The following is an 18620-nucleotide window of genomic DNA, read 5'->3' as shown; positions in this document are numbered from 1 at the left end:
CGCTGGATGCCGCGATTGACCAATCAGAATCAAGTGTTCCACAGAGCCGTGTAATAAGTAAATTTAACAACAGGTGGACGACAGAATTTAATTTCATATCTCAAAGCCATATCGACAATGCCCACGCCTTTTGCAAAGTGTGTCGCACTGATTTTAATATCGGACACGGTGGGAAAAATGACGTTAATCACAACGGCACACCGGCCATTTCGACCTTCATCACTAAGGGATGGACGGAGGCAGAAACCGTGTTACAGGTGGAACTGAATCAACTGATGTTGATTGCAAACAAAAATATTCCTTTTTCATTTTGTGATGACTTCAATGCTAGGCATATTCCCTGATTCTGCCATAGCTAGAAAATACTATTATCATAATAACATGACTTATTCATGTTTCTTAATATTTTTATTAATAATGTATTATGTAGTCATTTATGTGTATTTAGCCTGCCTAAATGTTGACTGGTATGGGACCACCACATGTTTTAGAGTGTAACCCTGGTGTTGGTGAATATACCCCCCACCCCCTCACACACAAGGAACTAGGGTACTTTGAGAGCGACGCTTTAAGCCCCACCGAGTGCGGAGCTTTGAGGAACAGTCTAAGCCCCCTCGTCCGAGCCCTGCTCCCTCATGAATATTAATGACGACGGCCGTGCTTTAATCTGCCTGATCCCCGCACTGCTGCCGCCGCCCTGATAGCGAATCTAATTATTTGGTCTGATATTAACCAGCCCCCTCCCTCTCTCCTCCTTACACACACACGCCATCAGGAAAGAGGTAGATGCACCTTTCCACGCACACAAACACACACACTTGTGCACCACCATCATACCACAACACCCTTAACACACTCTTACAGTCAAGCCTGGTGCATGCCACTCGCAGCGTTATCGTTCTTAAAAACACCCTCCTCTCGCTCTGATAAAAGTTGAATGCAAATGATTCTTGGATGATTTTCGTTTCTCATTTTGTCTCCTTTCGGTAGGGAAAAAAATCTTTCACCGTCTCATTAAAGAGAGAGGCAGGGCTGTATCTCTCTGTGACCCTACAGTATGACCCCCTGAGTCAAATCCATCCAGGTTTACAGAGCCAATTAAAACCCATCAAACTGACTGAACTCATCTTCCAGCAGCCAAAGGACAGTCCGGTCTTTCTGACATTCTTGAAATCATCATTTATGCGTCTCTGGAACGCACACTCCATATGCTTCACATGTAAATGTTTAACGCATTAAACAGTGTGCAAATACACTAAAACCGATGCTCATTATGATAGTGTGGAACAAGGTTTTAAAATTTGTTTGCTCAAGATATGACAGTATGTATCTGACAATGTGTAATCCTGCAGTGGTCTGTGATGCAACACTTGCAATAAGTGAACAAAAAAAATAAAAAAAGCCCTGGTGTGGACTGAAAGTGCAAGTCATAAAAGAGCCATTGTTAAATGAGGCGCCCTCTCAGTGTTAATTGTCTCAATTTACTGAGATTACTGAAGAAAAATGTTTGTTGACTTTGCGATATGAATATGAGAGGGAAAAGAGTAATCAAAACTATAGTTCAACAAAAATATGACAAAAAGAGAAGAAATTTTTTAAAAAGGATCTATAATCCAGTCATAGTATGTTGGGGATTGATATGCTGGAAAGGCCAATTCAAAACACCAACAAACAAGTTGGCCGTTGGATTTAGAATTTTATTAAAAATAGCTGTCATGTTCACACAGACCCAACAGACCGACAAACGCTGACTAAACATGTACAGTTGGGTGAAAACAAACCCTTACCAATGCAACAGATGCCGATAAGGGTAACTAATCTGACAAAACCCAACAAACGTGTTTGTTGGCGTTTGTCTTTTCAGTGTGAATTGGCTTTAACTGAAAGAGATAAACAGCAGTAAACCAAACTGCTTTACCAGCAGGCTAACTAGCTCATTTAAACACATCAATACAGTTCAAAATTTTGGGGTCGGGTCAGTAAAATTTTTTAATGTTTTTGAAAGAAGTCTCTTATGTTCTTCAGCAAAGCTGCATTTATTTGATCAAAAAATACAGTAAAAACAGTAATATCGTGAAATATTATTACAATTTAAAATACTGGTTTTCTATTCGAATATATTTGATGGTAAAGCTGAATTTTCAGCATCATTACTCCAGTCTTCAGTGTCACATGATCCTTCAGAAATCATTCTAATATACTGATTTGCTGCTCATTGATTATCACCAATGTTAAAAACAGTCGTGCTGCTTAATTTTTGTGGAAACAGTAAATTTTTTCAGGATTCTTTAATTAATAGAAAGTTCAAAAGAACAGCATTTATTTGAAACAGAAATCTTTTCTAACATTATAAATGTCTTTACTGTCACTTTTGATCAATTTCATGCAAAAGAACTATAGTGTTTGTGAGAATAATCACTGATATCCACAACATTAACCTAATATTACAACTTCTACGTGTAAAGAAAATGAATTGAACTAAGTTGCATGCTAGTCAAAGTGTCTCCTCTCCACCAATAAGCTGGTGTGTGGTGGGCGTTCTGGCGCAATATGGCTGCCGTCGCATCATCCAGGTGGATGCTGCACATTGGTGGTGGTTGAGGAGATTCCCCCTTCAATACGTAAAGCGCTTTGAATGCCCAGGAAAGCGCTATATAAATGTAAGGAATTATTATTATTAAGTGTGTAATTATACATACTGTACCTTTTTTAGTGCAACATACTAAACAGTCTCTAAAACAGAAAATGAACACAAGCCTAAAAAATTTGTAAAACAGGATCGTAACCAGGAATTCTGGGCCCCTATTCTGACATAAAATACATTGAATTAATTACACTGGATCCTACATCAAACCTGCTGGCCCATTGAATCATTCCCACATTTAACACCATCACTCACAGCCTTGTTATTTTTGTGATATTAAAATTATATGCCACTTCAGATTACAATGGACTAAAATGGATACAATACAATTAAATATTAACTAAATTTAACAGATATGTTCGTCAAAAGAAAAACTTCTATGACTAAAATGAAACCTAACCCTGCTCCCACTGTATGTTTCTCCAGTACCAGTGTCCTCTCTACCTCTCTTTCTCATTTTTCTGCTTTTTACTCCAGCGTTATCTTCTTCTGTTCCTGTTTCTCTACTATCTCCACCTTTATCCCTCTCCTCATCTGTCCATATCCCTCTTTTCATGCTCCGCCACACTCTTTGTCTCCATCTCCTTCTCGCTATCTATTCCTCTCCATATCTCTCCACACATCCCTTTCTCACTTTTCCAACCTCTTCTCCCAATCCTATCCCTCCGTCTACCCCTCTCTCTATCTCCTTTCCACAGGAAATGGTTTCTTTCCCAAAAGGGGGGGTAGAAAAGGGGTTCATACTGTCCCAAACAAAGAGGTCAGTGTGTGAATCCTCCAAAAATACAGAGAAGAAAAGGAAGGGCGATAACAATCAGAAACCTTCTCTCATCCGCCTCTCTCACACACATATCCTTTTTTCCCCTCTCCTTTTCTCCATCTTTCTCTTTTTTCAGGCCTCGTTCGCACACATCCAACCGAAAGCACTTACACACATATATTCCTATGTATGAACCCAAAGCAAATAGCAGCACATCTCCGCATACACATCCCTCCAGAAAACAGCATCCAGTTGAGATGAGCAGCATGCAAATGACATGTAAAAATGGAAAACTGTGATACTTAAAAAGGTGCGATAAGAGATTTGAAAATGAGGCACTCTTGGAAAGCGGGCTCCTGATCTGCCGGTGATCGGGCTCGGAGATAGAGGAAGGTTCCCTCTCTCCACTCCCCACCCATCCTATCTTTCTTTGTCGTTTTCTCCACTGTAAAGCCTGCAAATCCAAGTACATGACGATCAAACGTTAACCGTACCTCTTTGCACATATCTGAAGTGATGAGTGTTGTTGCTTCCCACAAAAAATCTTTCTATTAATCAGTATTTTTGTATATATATATATATATATAGTTCTGTCACGAAACTCTAGATGGCACAGGCTCATGGTTCTAACGCAAGCTGATAATTACAGAGTTAACTACTTGGCACAAGCTGATTGGTCCATGTTGCATCTGCAGCCAATGCTTGCTGCTCAACACATTTAAATTAATCTTCCAAGAGTTGTCAGTTCTTTTGAACTTTCTATTTATCAAAGAATCCTGGAAAAAATGTATTATGATTTCCACAAAAATGTTGTAAACATTGATGATAAGAAGAAATGTTTCTTAAACAGCATATCAATATATTACTGTTTTTTCTGTATTCTGAAAAAAAAAATCCATTAGATATTATCTTGTTTTCAAAGAATATATATTGAACTTTTTTTAATATTGCGGGTTTTGTTATACAGGAGTGCATCTAATATATAATTTGCTTATTTTTTTTTACTGTGTGCATGAGGAAGCTTCGCTTAATGTCTTAACGCCTACGATTTCTGTGAAAACTCTCCTGTTCTAACAGGTCCTTTTGTATTGATGATCACTTTGAGCTGGCGGTTTTATGTTTTATATATGTTTTTAATTAAAAAAGTGAGGTTTATGATTAATATAAAAAGTGGTAAGAAAATTATGTATTTTCTAAAAAGTTTAATCTAACAAAAATTCTTTTTTAAAAACTAATGTTATTAATATACAAATATTTGATTGAAAAACAAGACAAAAACACCTCTGAACCTTTGAAATAAACCTTTCAACTTTACACTTTATACCTGTTTTATTAAATTCTCTGCACTATTTTTTGGTCAGTTTCTCTACTTTGAACATATTTTGATGTTCCAACCAATTCCGCTACATTTCTGCACCTCTCTGGGTGGAGAGCAGAGAGGTCCACAGGTGCCAATGTGTGATGCTCTCAATTGGACTCCCATTTGAAGCTTGACTTGCTTTCCCTTTTATCATTATGCAGATAATTGAGAGGGCCAATAATTAAGGGTATTCATGCATTCCTTTCAGGGAAAAGCATGTGTAGCGAGGGGTAACTCTCTGAGATCACTCTACTGACAGATGTAGATAAACCAGAGATTGGGATGAGGGTAAACAAACCCTGTTGGTGCGAGGAAGAAGGGTGGGCGAGAGAGGAAAAAGAGAAAGATGAAGAGCGCTCACCTTCACGTGTCCTTTGTGGGGTGGCAGAGAGGGGGGAGAGCGGGGCTCCCCCTAAAAAAGTGGGCTGGAGAGCAGTGGGTGGCGGGGCTTATCTGAGCAGTTCTCCTGGAGAGATTATTGGGGGATTAGTTGGGACGCTTGTTTCTAAAACATGATGAAAAGGCGCTCGGTGCATGATAACGCTTTGAACTCCCCACCCGCTACCATCGTGCCTTTGGGCGGCGTTCCACGAAATAACAGGAGAGGCGAAGTGGAAAGAACAATGGCGACGTGGTAGTGGAAGTTGTTCTGCACTTGTTTGCAACTAGCGAACATTTTTTTTAACCACCAAAAGTCTGACTGACAGTTCTGCTCATGTCAACATCAAAAAAAGGCTAATCACAGCATCAATGATATGTCCTTACATGTTTACAGTACAATGATTACACAGAAAAATATTGTATTATAATATATTAAATATATAATACTTTACCGTTCAAAAATCAGTAATTTTTTTTAAAGAAATGTATACTTTTATTCAACAAGGATGTATTGTTGATCAAAGGTTAAAGACTTTTGTTACAAAAGATTTCCATTTCAAATAAATGCTGTTCTTTCAAAAATGTATCATGGTTTCCATAACAATATTAAGCAGCACAACTGTTTTCAGCATTAATAATAATATTAATAAATGTTTCTTGAGCAGCAAATCAGCATATTAGAATGATTTATGAAGGATCATGTGACACTGAAGACTGGAGTAATGATGCTGATTCAGCTTTACCATCACAGGAATAAATTACATTTCAAAAGATATTTTACCGATATTTTAAATTGTTATATTTAACAATATGACTGCTTGCACGATCATATTAAATTCAGCCTTGGTGAGCATTATAGACTTCTTTCTTTTAAAAACATTTTAAAAATCTTACCGACCCAAACTTCTGAATGGTAATGTATATTATAACAAACACTATATAATATGCAAAATAATAGATAAAATTACATAATATATTTATATCTATAAATCTGATAATATTTAGTGAAGATGTTTTGATTAAAAAAATATATATATTATACAGTGATCCTAAAAAGTATTAGAACACTTTTGGACACTTAAAAATGTCAATGTAATTGCATTAGGAAACAAAATAAGAAATCATGTTCATCTGTAAACAAATTATGCTAGAGCTAATTTGACTTTTCCTAATCTTTTTGCCAATTATTTTAAATGGTTTTGAGGTGATTTTAGTGCATGTTAGAAGTCAGTTTCCCTCAAATTCAGTCTCTAGGTTTATTATGTAATCCAAAGACATTCATACATTTTAAAACGTTAATTTTAAGCGTCTAAATAGCTTTGCGTCTACTGATGTTGTTTACATTGTTTAAATGTCTATTAAAAAAGGGGTGTGCATAACGGTTATTTTACAATGGAAACTTATGTAACAGTGATAATGCATCTGTTATGGAAAGTGTCAATCATCCCAATGAAGACACCTGGACACACAGAGATGACTGTTCATATAAGCTTTTTCAGTCTTTGGGTTATCAAAGACATATTCAAATAGATAACATGCTATGGTGGTTTCTGTAAATATGCAAATTTAAAGATTTACATAAAACAGCCAGCTCAAAGAGATAATCAATAATAAAAAGGACCTGTTGGAACACGAGAGTTTTCACAGAATTCATAGGCGTTAAGATGTTAAGAGAAGCTTAACATGTCTTAACGCTAGAGCTGCTCAATTATGGCAAAAATCATAATCGCAATAATTTTGGTCAATATTGATTATAATTATTTATTATTATTGGTGGATGATATGATTAAAGTTTTACTTCATGATATGAGTCATTTTAGATAAAATTTTTGATAGGCTACTTCAGCAAAAACTAATAGTAGGTTAACTAATGTAGCTAAGTAAAAGGTCCTCAAAACAGTTACAGAAGACAAGTAAACAGTCAGCAATACAATAAGAACAAAGATACTAAAGGAAGATGTATTAACAGTGGTATTCAGATAAGTGATAGCCTACAACAGAACAAAGAATAAAGTATTTAAATGTAAAATAACACTGCATAGCCTTCACTGTATAAATATAGATTAATCCTTAGTAAAGCTACAAAAGTTATTCATTCAAGAGCAGTGAGTGATTTTATCTTTGTCTTTTATCGTTTGATTAACATTAATGACAGTCTGCAGCAGGTTTATTAGGCTGCTGTCACTTTAAGAGCTGAACGGATCCAATATACTGTTACACATGCGTTTGACACTTTAATATCAGGCACATGCCGCAGTTTAGCAACAGTAGACTGCAAGTCACTTACTCAGCTGATCTGGATGTTAAGTTTGGCTTAAGGAGGAAAGAAAGCGCACCGCATTGTGGCAGCAGTATAATAATCGTTTTACCTCGATTATCTTGTTTTCATAATTGTTGGAAGCCAAAATCGAAAAATCAGTTACGAATAATCGCACAGCCCTACTTAAGGCCTACACTAAATCCTCATGCGGACAGTAAAAATAAACAAATTATAAATTAGATGTACTCCTGTATGACCAAAACCAACACAATTCAGTATGAAAGTGTATTTTGTAACAAATACAATACCGTACTTGATTTCAACTAATTTACAAATAGCTCACTTTGCTTTAACCCAACCCATTTCATGTCTCACAGTGTCTCAGATTAAACTCTAGAACAGGGAGACCGAGAAATACACAAGCGCAGTCGTGACAGGACGGACCCTGACGCCGAGTGACCCCAGCAGCTCCAGACTCCGGAGGATGTGGAGGGACGGCGAGAGATGCCGTAGGAATGTGAGATTCGACACATTATCTCTGCCAGATACACACTCCTTCAACGAAGAGATAGTGGAGCGAGAGCAAACGCGATAGAATGCGAATGTGAAAGTTCTGAGCCGAAAATCATCAACAAAGCCCTGCCTCGATAACGAGATTTTTCTTAAAAAAAAAGAGAGAGAGAGAGAAAGAGGAAGGGAGAGAGATTAGGAGGAGGTGAAGGAAAGGTGCAGGGAGGGGAGAGCGCGCGGGGTGCGCGGCCTTAGAAATTCTCATAATAAATGAAATCTTAGAAATGAGAGCCTATCAAGTAGAAATCAATCACTGGGGTTTGTTGTCCAAGAGGATGGCGCCATGCTGAGATAAAAGAGAAGCGTCCGTCTGGGGGGTGGGGGTCTAGCCAATCTCGTGCAGGAACGGACGAGGGGAAAAAAAAAAAAGATGACACTCGCTCAAGACCTGCACTTCCATTTGCATACACCCATACTCCCGTGGATTACTCCTCACTTTGAATCAGTGCAAAGCAGACGTCCGCCCATTCATCCTCAATTTAATAGGTTAGCACCAAGGGGGGTGAATGATAAATTCAACCCTGTTTTACTTAATACACAATACATTTCACTGACTACCTACTCTTGAATCAAAAACATGCAATATTTTGTATGCATCCATCTTCTATGGAAATCAGCCAGGCGAGGAACTTTGCCTGTGTGTAAAAGTGTGTACGGGTTTGTGTTATCTCTAAAATGTTTGAGAACATGGTCTGAGCCAGGAAACCTCTCCCAGAGCTGACATCACATGACCTACAGCACATGACTGATACTCTAATACAACACAAGGCTACAATATATGGTAACGTGTCAAAAAACACTTGATATTAGCAGCTCCAATATGGTAATAACATGTTGTTTGTTTCTAACTGTAACATTAGAGTTATGATTGAACAGAGGTGAGATAGGAATCTTAACCAAATATCCACATGACATGATCGATGACCCCTTCATATCACTCTTACCTCACTGGCAGGTCCATCTGTGGTCTCTCCTGATTGGATGCTGCCAGAAAAAGGACCCCACACGGTGTCACCTGACAGATCCCTGAGGGCCAGGACCTTGAAGTCATCAGCACTGCCGCTTAGCATAAGATCATCTGTTTACACACAGTGGGAGAAAGAGTGTAAATATATCAGAGTAACAATTAAAGGAAGGAGTGTTGGTTTTTTGGTGATAGGGATAAGGGATTATCCGCTTAAAAATAATAAAAAAATTATCCGCTTATCAGCTAGAATTTTAATATCGATGTTTTCCTACTTAAAGGGATAGTTCACCAAAAAATGAAAATTCTGTCATCATTTATTCACCCCCGAAGTTGTTCCAAACCTGTTTGAATGTCTTTCTTCTGCTGAACACAAAAGATGATATTTTGAAGAATATGGGCAACCAAACAGTTGATGGACCCCAATGACTTCCATAGTATGGAAAAAATACTATGGAAGTCAATGAGACCCATCAACTGACATTCTTCAAAATATCTTCTTTTGTGTTCAGCAGAAGAAAGAAATTCATATAGGTTTGGAACAACTTGAGAATGTGTAAATTATGACAGATTTTTCATTTTTGGGTGAACAATCCCTTTAAGTAGGAAAGCATTGATATTAAAATTCTAGCTGATAAGTGGATAATTTTTTTCATGTTATGGATGATAACTGATAAATGGTCGCTATTAAAATTTTATCTAAATAAATAAAAAATAAAACACTAAAAAACAATCATTTCAATGTTACAAATGAAATTAGACATCATAACAGTATAATGTACAGCATGAAAAAAAATCATTTGGAGATAACATAAAAAAAAAAAAAAAAAATCAATATATTGATAAATAATTAAAATGACAAAACAAATGAATCATTTAACAGTGTTATTAAACTTGTAGTGTTTCTAAGTATCAACTTCAAGTGAGCATTAGATAATCCTAAAAGTATATCTAAATTTAAAAAAATTCCAGTAACATAATATGATAAATTATTTAAAGAATAATAAATAAATAATGGTACAGAAGGGATCTGAGCAATATCTAAGAACCAGAATACCAGAGACTTGGAGGCTGGCTCTTTCGACTTCATCGGGCCAACAAGCAACAACCTAGCAACCACATAGCAATGTGTAAAAACCATTCAGAACACCTTACCAAACCATATCTATTTCAGTCTTTATCCTTATTGACTATCAATTCGAAAATAGACTACCACGTCTAGCACCACTAGGGGGAGTTTGGTGCTCACCGAGCAGTGTCAGTGGACCAAAACAGGGACAACTTCTGTACTTCCTATTAGAGATAAGTGCAGTGTGATGGGAGTCAAGGCTTTGTTGAGTCACAAACGCAGGCCTAACACAGGAACAAACACAGGCTCCACAAATAGAGATATGGCACAGCTAACACAAAACCCAACGTTCACTCAACCTACTATTTATGTTTTAAAATATACATTTATTAGGAAAGCTCTTCCGCACATTTCCTCGCTACAGTTGGTAACTTTAAAAGTAGAGTCGATGGAGACGCCGACCTGTGGTGGTGCTCCAGTCCATTCCAGCATCTTCATCCCAGTGCAGCTCTGTTTAACTACCCCCTCCCTTTAGCCCCCCCACCAGCCTCGCTTTTGGGGGTCGGGCTAAAGTGCTGGGGCCGATAAGAGTGTTTGTCTAACACTCTCCATGTCAAAACACTCATCTATCTTCTCTGTATCTATCCCCACCAGAGAACAACAGACAGACGCTGATAAAATGGCTTTCCCACAGCCAAGACGTGAAGCGGGGGAGGGCGTGAGGGAGAGAGAGGGCAACGGGAGTGAGAGAGAAGGGTACATAGGTGGAATGGGACGGATGCAGGACAGAAACACATCACCGAGTGAGAAAGAGACTTAGCAGAAAATATCACTGTAATTGTCTAAAAGGCAGTATTAATGATTAGTTATAAATCAGTCAGTGGTGGGTTTGGTTTGTTAATAATGAGAGGTTAGGCCTCTATCAGCAGTCTAAAGTCCAGTGTTGTACATCCGCAGCACAGAGTCAATGACTCCTATCTACTGTATGCCTTCTAATCTAAGCCCAGCATCAGTACCCACCCTGACCTCTCACATGACCTAATCTTATCACTACAGCAGCCATTATTACCAATAGACTACTATAGCACTGGCATAATTCCTACATAAGCAATTCCTACACCATCTGTGCTCAGCAGATGGTGACTGCCAACAGGTAGATTTTTAACAGTAAAATTTCAGGTGTTTTTTTTTATTTTATTTTTTTTAACTCGAACTTGAATATGTGAATCCAACAGAAAAAGGTCCAGGTAAACAACAACAAGCAAACAAACAAAACAATAAGATTTTCAAACCCTTTCGATTCTTGCATATTTTAGTGACAATTAAAGGTGCAGTGTGTGAATTTTAACGGCATCTAGGAGTGAGGTTGTGAATTGCAATATAGAGAAGCTACGGTGGCCAACACAGGACAAAGATGTTGTCGTCTGAGACATCAGAGAGTAGCCAATCAAGCAAACGCACTCTGTAGAGCAGTTTGTCCGTTTAGGGCTGCTGTAGAAACATGCCGGCACAAAATGGCGACTTAACATGTAAAAGGACCCACGGTGTACGTAGATAGTAATTATCTCATTCTAAAGGTAATAAAAACATAACAGTTCATTATGTAAGGTCTTTATACACCACTGAAAACATAGTTATGTATATTATATTGCATTTCTGTCAATAGATCCTCCTAAAATTTACACTTTGCACCTTTAAGCACATTTTCACCAAAAATCTCAATACCAGATGTTTGTGTTTGTTTGTTTTTGCAATTTCTTATACTCTTAAAGGTGATTCTCAGAATCTATACAAAATTCCAGTAAAGCAATGACAAAAAAAAAAAAAAAAGTCCTATAAAATATATATTAATTAATTAATAATACAGACTACTTTTACTGATAATAATAATAATAATCATCATTATATAATTTGACATTAATAATAGGTATTATAATTTAAGTAATAAATTAAAAAAAAATAATTTATGGTAATATATAATGTAATATATATATATAATTCTTAACATAATGTATTAAAGTGGACATGAAACGTAAGTTGAGTCTTTTTAAGTCTTTTTTTCCCTCTATTGTGATGTATATGTGGTAAAATGGCTTCATGTACAAGAAAAAATGTAGGGCGGAACTTGATTTTGTCCATCGGGAATTGACTGGACGGCTGGATTGTTGCGGTTTGCCATTGGTTAATATCATGTGAGTGACAGGTTTCCCCCCCCTTATGCCAGTAGCACGTAAACAGAGAAGAGAAGCAATGTTGCTGCAAGAGGGAGGGGAAGTTATTTGAATTAAAGATAACGAGGGCATGTGCTTTTTTTTTTTTTTTTTTTTTTTTTTTTTAAATGATGTGCATGGATAAATCATTTAATAAATATCAATAAATATCATTTATTGTCAAATTTGATTTCATTGTGACTTTAAGTACACAGTTCTGCCACACCTTTCCATCAAGTTAATTGTTTTCAGAACATCTGCTGGACAATTTACAGCCCTAACCCTTGTGAACAACCCAAACACCTCTCTAAAGACCAAAAAGTCTTATCTTTAAAACCCTACCATTTTCCTGCACAATACACTGACACAATTGTGACGCTGCCCTTGTGTTGGGCCATAGCAACTCCCCTACAATAACCCCATCAACCTTATCGATAGCTCTGAGTGACCAGTTCCCAAAAATGTACGTCACCCTTATCGATAGCGATGAGTCCACATAGCTCTTATCAATAGCTCTACACACTTGCAGTGTCCACACAGCGTCTTATCAATATGCCTGCCTCCGCAGACACCAAAGTAGCCAGTGTGCTATATAAAAAAAGAAAAATCACCCCATCATTAACACACCACCATCAGACAAAACACAGAAAGAAAGAACAAACAAAAAGAAAGAAAGAAAGAAAGAAAGAGAGAAAGGATGAATTCAGCTGCATAACATACAAGAGGAAAATGTTCTACAAAAGAGCAATTCTCGAGCAGCAGCAATGTGGTAAACACCCTGAAGGCAACACAAATCACTCATGGTGGGAGTTGAGAAACCAGTCGTACTCACAGTTATCACAGCCACACACTTCCTCTAAAGGAGGATTCACCTTAGCTTAAAGGGTTAGTTCACCCAAAAATAAAAATTCTGTCATTTATTACTCACCCTCGTGTCGTTCCACACCTGTAAGACCTTCGTTCATCTTCAGAACACAAATTAAGATATTTTTCATAAAATCCGATGGCTCAGTGAGGCCTGCATTGCCAGCAAGACAATTAACACTTTCAATGCCCAGAAAGCTACTAAAGACGTATTTAAAACAGTTCATATGACTACAGTGGTTCAACCTTAATGTTATAAAGCTACGAGAATACTTTTTGCGCCAAAAAACAAATAACGACTTTATTCAACAATATCTAGTGAATGGGCGATTTCAAAACACTGCTTCATGAAGCTTCGAAGCTTTACAAATTTTTTGTTTTGAATCAGTGGCTCGGAGCGTGTATCAAACTGCCAAAGTCACGTGATTTCAGTAAGAGTATCATAAGAGTTTCAAAATTTCAATGGTTCACCACTGGGGGGCGTGACTTTGGCAGTTTGATACATGCTCTGAACCACTGATTCAAAACAAAAGACTCGTAAAGCTTTGAAGCTTCATGAAGCAGTGTTTTGAAATCGACCATCACTAAATAGTCGTTATTTTGTTTTTTTGCCGCACAAAAAATATTCTCATAGCTTTATAACATTAAGGTTGAACCACTGTAGTCACATGAACTGTTTGAAATATGTCTTTAGTAGCTTTCTGGGCATTGAAAGTGTTAATTGTCTTGCTAGCAATGCAGGCCTCACTGAGCCATCGGATTTTATGAAAAATATCTTAATTTGTGTTCTGAAGATGAATTAAGGTCTTACGGGTGTGGAATGACACGAGGGGGAGTAATTAATGACAAAATTGTCATTTTTGGGTGAACTAATCCTTTAAATAAAACCAAACAAAAATCCAAAATTTCCTTCTTATAACGACCAATTCTCAATTCTCATAACATCCGTGCTTTACTTCTCATATCATTTGCATGCATGTACTGTTTGTACTGTTGTTGCTCACAGATATTTTTTTCGTAAATTTGGCAGTCAGGAGACAGACAGATGAACGTTGGTTATAAACGTTGCCATAAAATGAGGCAAGTAATTAATGATCACACAGATTCCAGTAAAAAGCAGTTACTGATGGGCTGTGGCTTTAACTTTTTCCACTGGGAGTTGTATGTATAATACACACACACACACACACACACACACACACTGAGGGGAAATGAATAAACAGTTGCAGAATTGCATCACGCAAACATCCCAGATTTTGCAATCATGTTGCAATCATAACCTGCTGCAGTATTACTATTACTTTTGTATTATTACTACTATTACTAGTGAGTCTGATGCTAAAACAACTAGGGATGCACAGTACATCGGTACCATATCAGTAAAGAACAATATTCAATATTTAGCCTAATTTTGCATGTCATTTCCCTATTTTTACATTATAAGGTCGCCTTTGCCATCATCTAAAACTCACATAAATCTTTAAAATCACTAATAATTGAATTATTTTAAATGTAATGTTTAGAAAATCTCAAAATAAATATCCATTTTTCAAGATTTTTTGAGACATTATAATGTTGTGATATCTAAATTCACTAGTAGCATTTAAAATGATTCATTTTAGTTATTGTTAATTTATTTCGACAAAATAATATAGTATTTTAATGTTAAATTATCAGTTATTAAACCTTCGTTATTAATTATTTAATATTAATAGTATCCACCAAAATTTGAACATCAATGCATCCCTAAAAACAATGCATGTAATTTATCAACATTATTCATTCTTAGTGATTTCTCCTCTCAATATATTTAGATTTTTGACTGGTAACAGCCTCATACTTAATTTCCCCTTTAGCTTTAACCTTATCAGATATGTTCCTGAAAAATACTCAATATGAGTCCAACACAAACAAGCATCTTCATATTCACATAACAGCAAAATTGAGTGAGTTCATCTTTTTAAAGCTCCAGTGACTCGCTCCTCTTTATTGGCTAAAAAGAGCATGTAGTTATCCAGTCGGCCCCTATTCAGGTTTCCGTGGCTCTTTGGGCTTCTCTATCAGGACTAATTGATTTTTAAAAAGACTATTGTTGATATCAAATGAGCAGATCGCTCCGTGGCCATTGATTTTTTGACACAGTACAACAGGAAATCTTTATCAGAGCCACACTCCGACCCTACACTAATAGGTGGGGTTTAACCTCTGCTGAATGACAAATCCCACACTTTCCTAACCCATAGAGAGTGAAAATAGAGTGTGTAAGAGCAGTGAGCATGTGTGTAACACTAGAAGAGAAGTGGCTATTCTGTAGTCCATCATCAGCAGTGATCAACAATCGCGCACACACACACACACACTCACATTCAACAGTCCCTGATAACTCACCCAAGCGTCTGTGGGTCAAAGAGTTCAGTTGAGAAGATACAAATTTCTGGGATAGGCATCGTATATTCAGCACAGCATCATTTCCATTTTACCCTTCTTTTGCTGGGTAGAGATAAGACACCTGCGTTCGCCACTCTCATCAGATGAGCTTCAACAGAACTTTATCATTGACATTTACTACTGTTTACACAACTAATTTCTCTTAACTGTACTTCTGAACTTTTATCTGACCAACACAAGGCCTGGAAAAGAGCTGATGCCAAACAGCAAATATGCAAAGGGGTAGAGCTATGCTCAAATAGAAAGCGTTCCACACTGCTGCAAAGATGTGGCTTTGAAGACACATGCCTGGAGAAACAAATAAAGACTTTGAGCTGTATGTTAGATTCCACTATGGAGAAACATTTGAAGTGCTGAAGAGAGTTTATAGTAGAAATGAGAGAAATGCAGGTCTGATGGACACAATGAGAAATATATTTAAACCTAATGTTTGACCAAGATAATCAAGTCAAATCAACTTTAGCCTAACTAAAGCATTCATACACCTAAACCAAAAGGGAGCGACAAGGTGCAGTTACGCTGCGTTCGAAATATATATAGTATGTGAAAAAACAGTAAGCCAACAGAGTAGTACTGTATGTCCGAATTCATAGTATTCAAAAAAACAGTAGGCGAAAAGTCCCCGGATGACCTACTACTTCTGGCGAGATTGTGAAGTGCGCATTCGATGGACACTTTACTATCCCATTGGGATGGGAGAGGATTTACGTACGGAGGTGAAGTGACGCAACCGACGCTGGTAGGTCACGATAATGACAACACGACAGATGTAGTATGTCTGAATTTCATCCATACTACCCATATTCATACTATATATAGAACATACTTTTTTTAACGGACGCAAAATAAGATCAAATTCGAACGTCGTACCTACTCAGACAGTATGTGATTTTGGATGCCCCATTAGTCTTTATGAGGTGATGTCAACAGAAAAGAAACAGGAAGTTTGAGGGAGACATATTGAAGGGTTTATCCTGTATTTTATGGAGTCAAAAACTAGGGTTTAGTTACTTCACAGTCATGAAATATTAATTTCTAAACAGGGACATTATTTTTTCGAGAGCATTTGATTGGAGAAAAATCTGTGTAGTGCAGGATGAGTCATCAAATATTTGTGGTCCATTTTCCTCCACGAGAAACAATGTAAATTTTAAATGCGTATACACCCGCTAAAAAGGATTTTAGCCTACACAAGTATATAGATTAGCTTCATAGCTAATAGACACAAAACTCTAATTTTGATTTCATGGGGTTTTGGAAATGACGCTTAACAGGTAATACATTGCTTTGGGAGAATAGTTTTGTTTAATTCTCGCCCTTAACGCTGCTATTTTAATTAATTTATACATTTGACTGTCTTCTGGTTAAGAGACCATATAGATGCTCTATAATCTTCAGTATGACTGCAGGCCTGATCTTGTGTGTGTGCGTTTTTCTTGTCTTCCACCACCGTTACCCTTTCACAAATTGAAAGTGAGGACCTTCCAGAAACTCGTCCTGATAATCACACATAAATTAATTAGAAAATGTTTCTTGACATTCTCGCTGCATAGACAGGGGAAAAGACTCCGGGAAAAGCCATCAAATTAATTGTACGGTATGTGACTTTGATAATTAATTCAATAATTATTTCATGTCTACTTTAGCAACTCCTTCTGGCTGGAAAAAAAGGACATTTTGATGATAGCAGTGTAAGGATTTAGATTCTGAAAGGAAAGTATGGGAAATTACACTGAAATACAGGGGTGAGGGATTTTAAATACTAAAAACTAGACGTCAGTGAGTGCAAACACACATTTGGACAACATTTTAAATGCATGAATTATCACTGCATTAAATAAAATATCCAAATAAAGAAGTGGAATCTGCAAACAAATAATACTAGACCTTTCCTCAAAACATTTTAACTAATTGCTTTAAACCAACCAATCCCAAATTGATCAATTGAATTTTTTTTTGTGAAATGTTTTGCTTCAAGTGTGCTTGTGCTATCTTTCATTACAAAAATTCCCATTATTACCATCATTATTATTGGCTTAATACTTTATTATAATGCAAAGAAATTAATGATTTTTTTAAAGAATTAGTTCACTTTAAAATTAAAATGACCCCAATCTTTACTCACCCTCAAGCCATCCTGTATATGACTTTCTTCTTTCTGATGAACACAATCAGAGTTATATTAATAAATATCCTGACGCGTCCAAGCTTTATAATGGCAGTGAATGGGAAACAACGAGTATGAAGCTCAAGAAAGTGCATTCATCAATCATAAACGTACTTCACAAAGCTCCAAGGGGTTAATAAAGGCCTTCTGAACCAAAGCGATGCGTTTGTGGAGGCGGTCTGGTAGAAGCTACTTTATAACTTGTTAAATATGTATATTTTTCTTACACAAACACATTGCTTCGCTTCGAAAGGACCCCTCGGAGTCGTGTGGAGTATGTTTATGATGGATGGATGCACTTTCTTGAGCTTCATACTCGTTGTTTCCCGTTCACTGCCATTATAAAGCTTGGATGTGTCAGGATATTTATTAAAGGAACACTCTTTTTTTTAAAATAGGCTCATTTTCCAACTCCCCTAGAGTTAAACAGTTGAGTTTTACCGTTTTCAAATCCATTCAGCCGATCTCCGGGTCTGGCGATAGTTCATTGAATCTGATTAGACCGTTAGCATCTCGCTCAAAAATGACCAAAGAGTTGATATTTTTCCTATTTAAAACTTGACTCTTCTGTAGTTACATTGTGTACTAAGACCGACGGAAAATGAAAAGTTGTGATTTTCCAGGCCGATATGGCTAGGAACTATACTCTCATTCCGGCGTAATAATCAAGGAACTTTGCTGCTGTACCATGGGTGCAGCTGGCGCAATGATATTACGGCTGTGGAAACGGGGTCACAGGCGCTGCGTAATATCATTGCGCCTGCTGCAGCCATGGTACAGCATCAAAGTTCCTTGATTATTACGCCGGAATGAGAGTATAGTTCCTAGCCATATCGGCCTAGAAAATCGCAACTTTTCATTTTCCGTCGGTCTTAGTACACGATGTAACTACAGAAAAGTCAAGTTTTAAATAGGAAAAATAT

The 18620-nt window shown here is 37.0% G+C and overlaps 1 protein-coding gene across 3 annotated transcripts in view; it reads right to left on the bottom strand.

Annotated features, from left to right (window-relative positions):
- zfpm1 (zinc finger protein, FOG family member 1) overlaps positions 1-18620 on the bottom strand; it is a 91360-nt gene that overhangs the window by 11555 nt on the left and 61185 nt on the right. For 2 of the 3 annotated variants that reach the window (XM_051869497.1, XM_051869498.1), the window contains one exon: positions 8920-9053. In XM_051869497.1, the coding sequence (XP_051725457.1) occupies positions 8920-9053 (134 nt within the window). Of the gene's footprint in view, positions 1-2503; positions 2651-8919; positions 9054-18620 lie in introns of those variants that run through there. The other variant, XM_051869499.1, reaches the window with a different exon arrangement.

Source organism: Ctenopharyngodon idella, chromosome 18 (genome assembly GCF_019924925.1).
Source record: "Ctenopharyngodon idella isolate HZGC_01 chromosome 18, HZGC01, whole genome shotgun sequence".
NCBI classification, from domain to species: domain Eukaryota; kingdom Metazoa; phylum Chordata; class Actinopteri; order Cypriniformes; family Xenocyprididae; genus Ctenopharyngodon; species Ctenopharyngodon idella.
The sequence above is the reverse complement of the archived record's forward strand: the minus strand, read 5'-3'. Positions and strand labels throughout refer to the sequence as shown.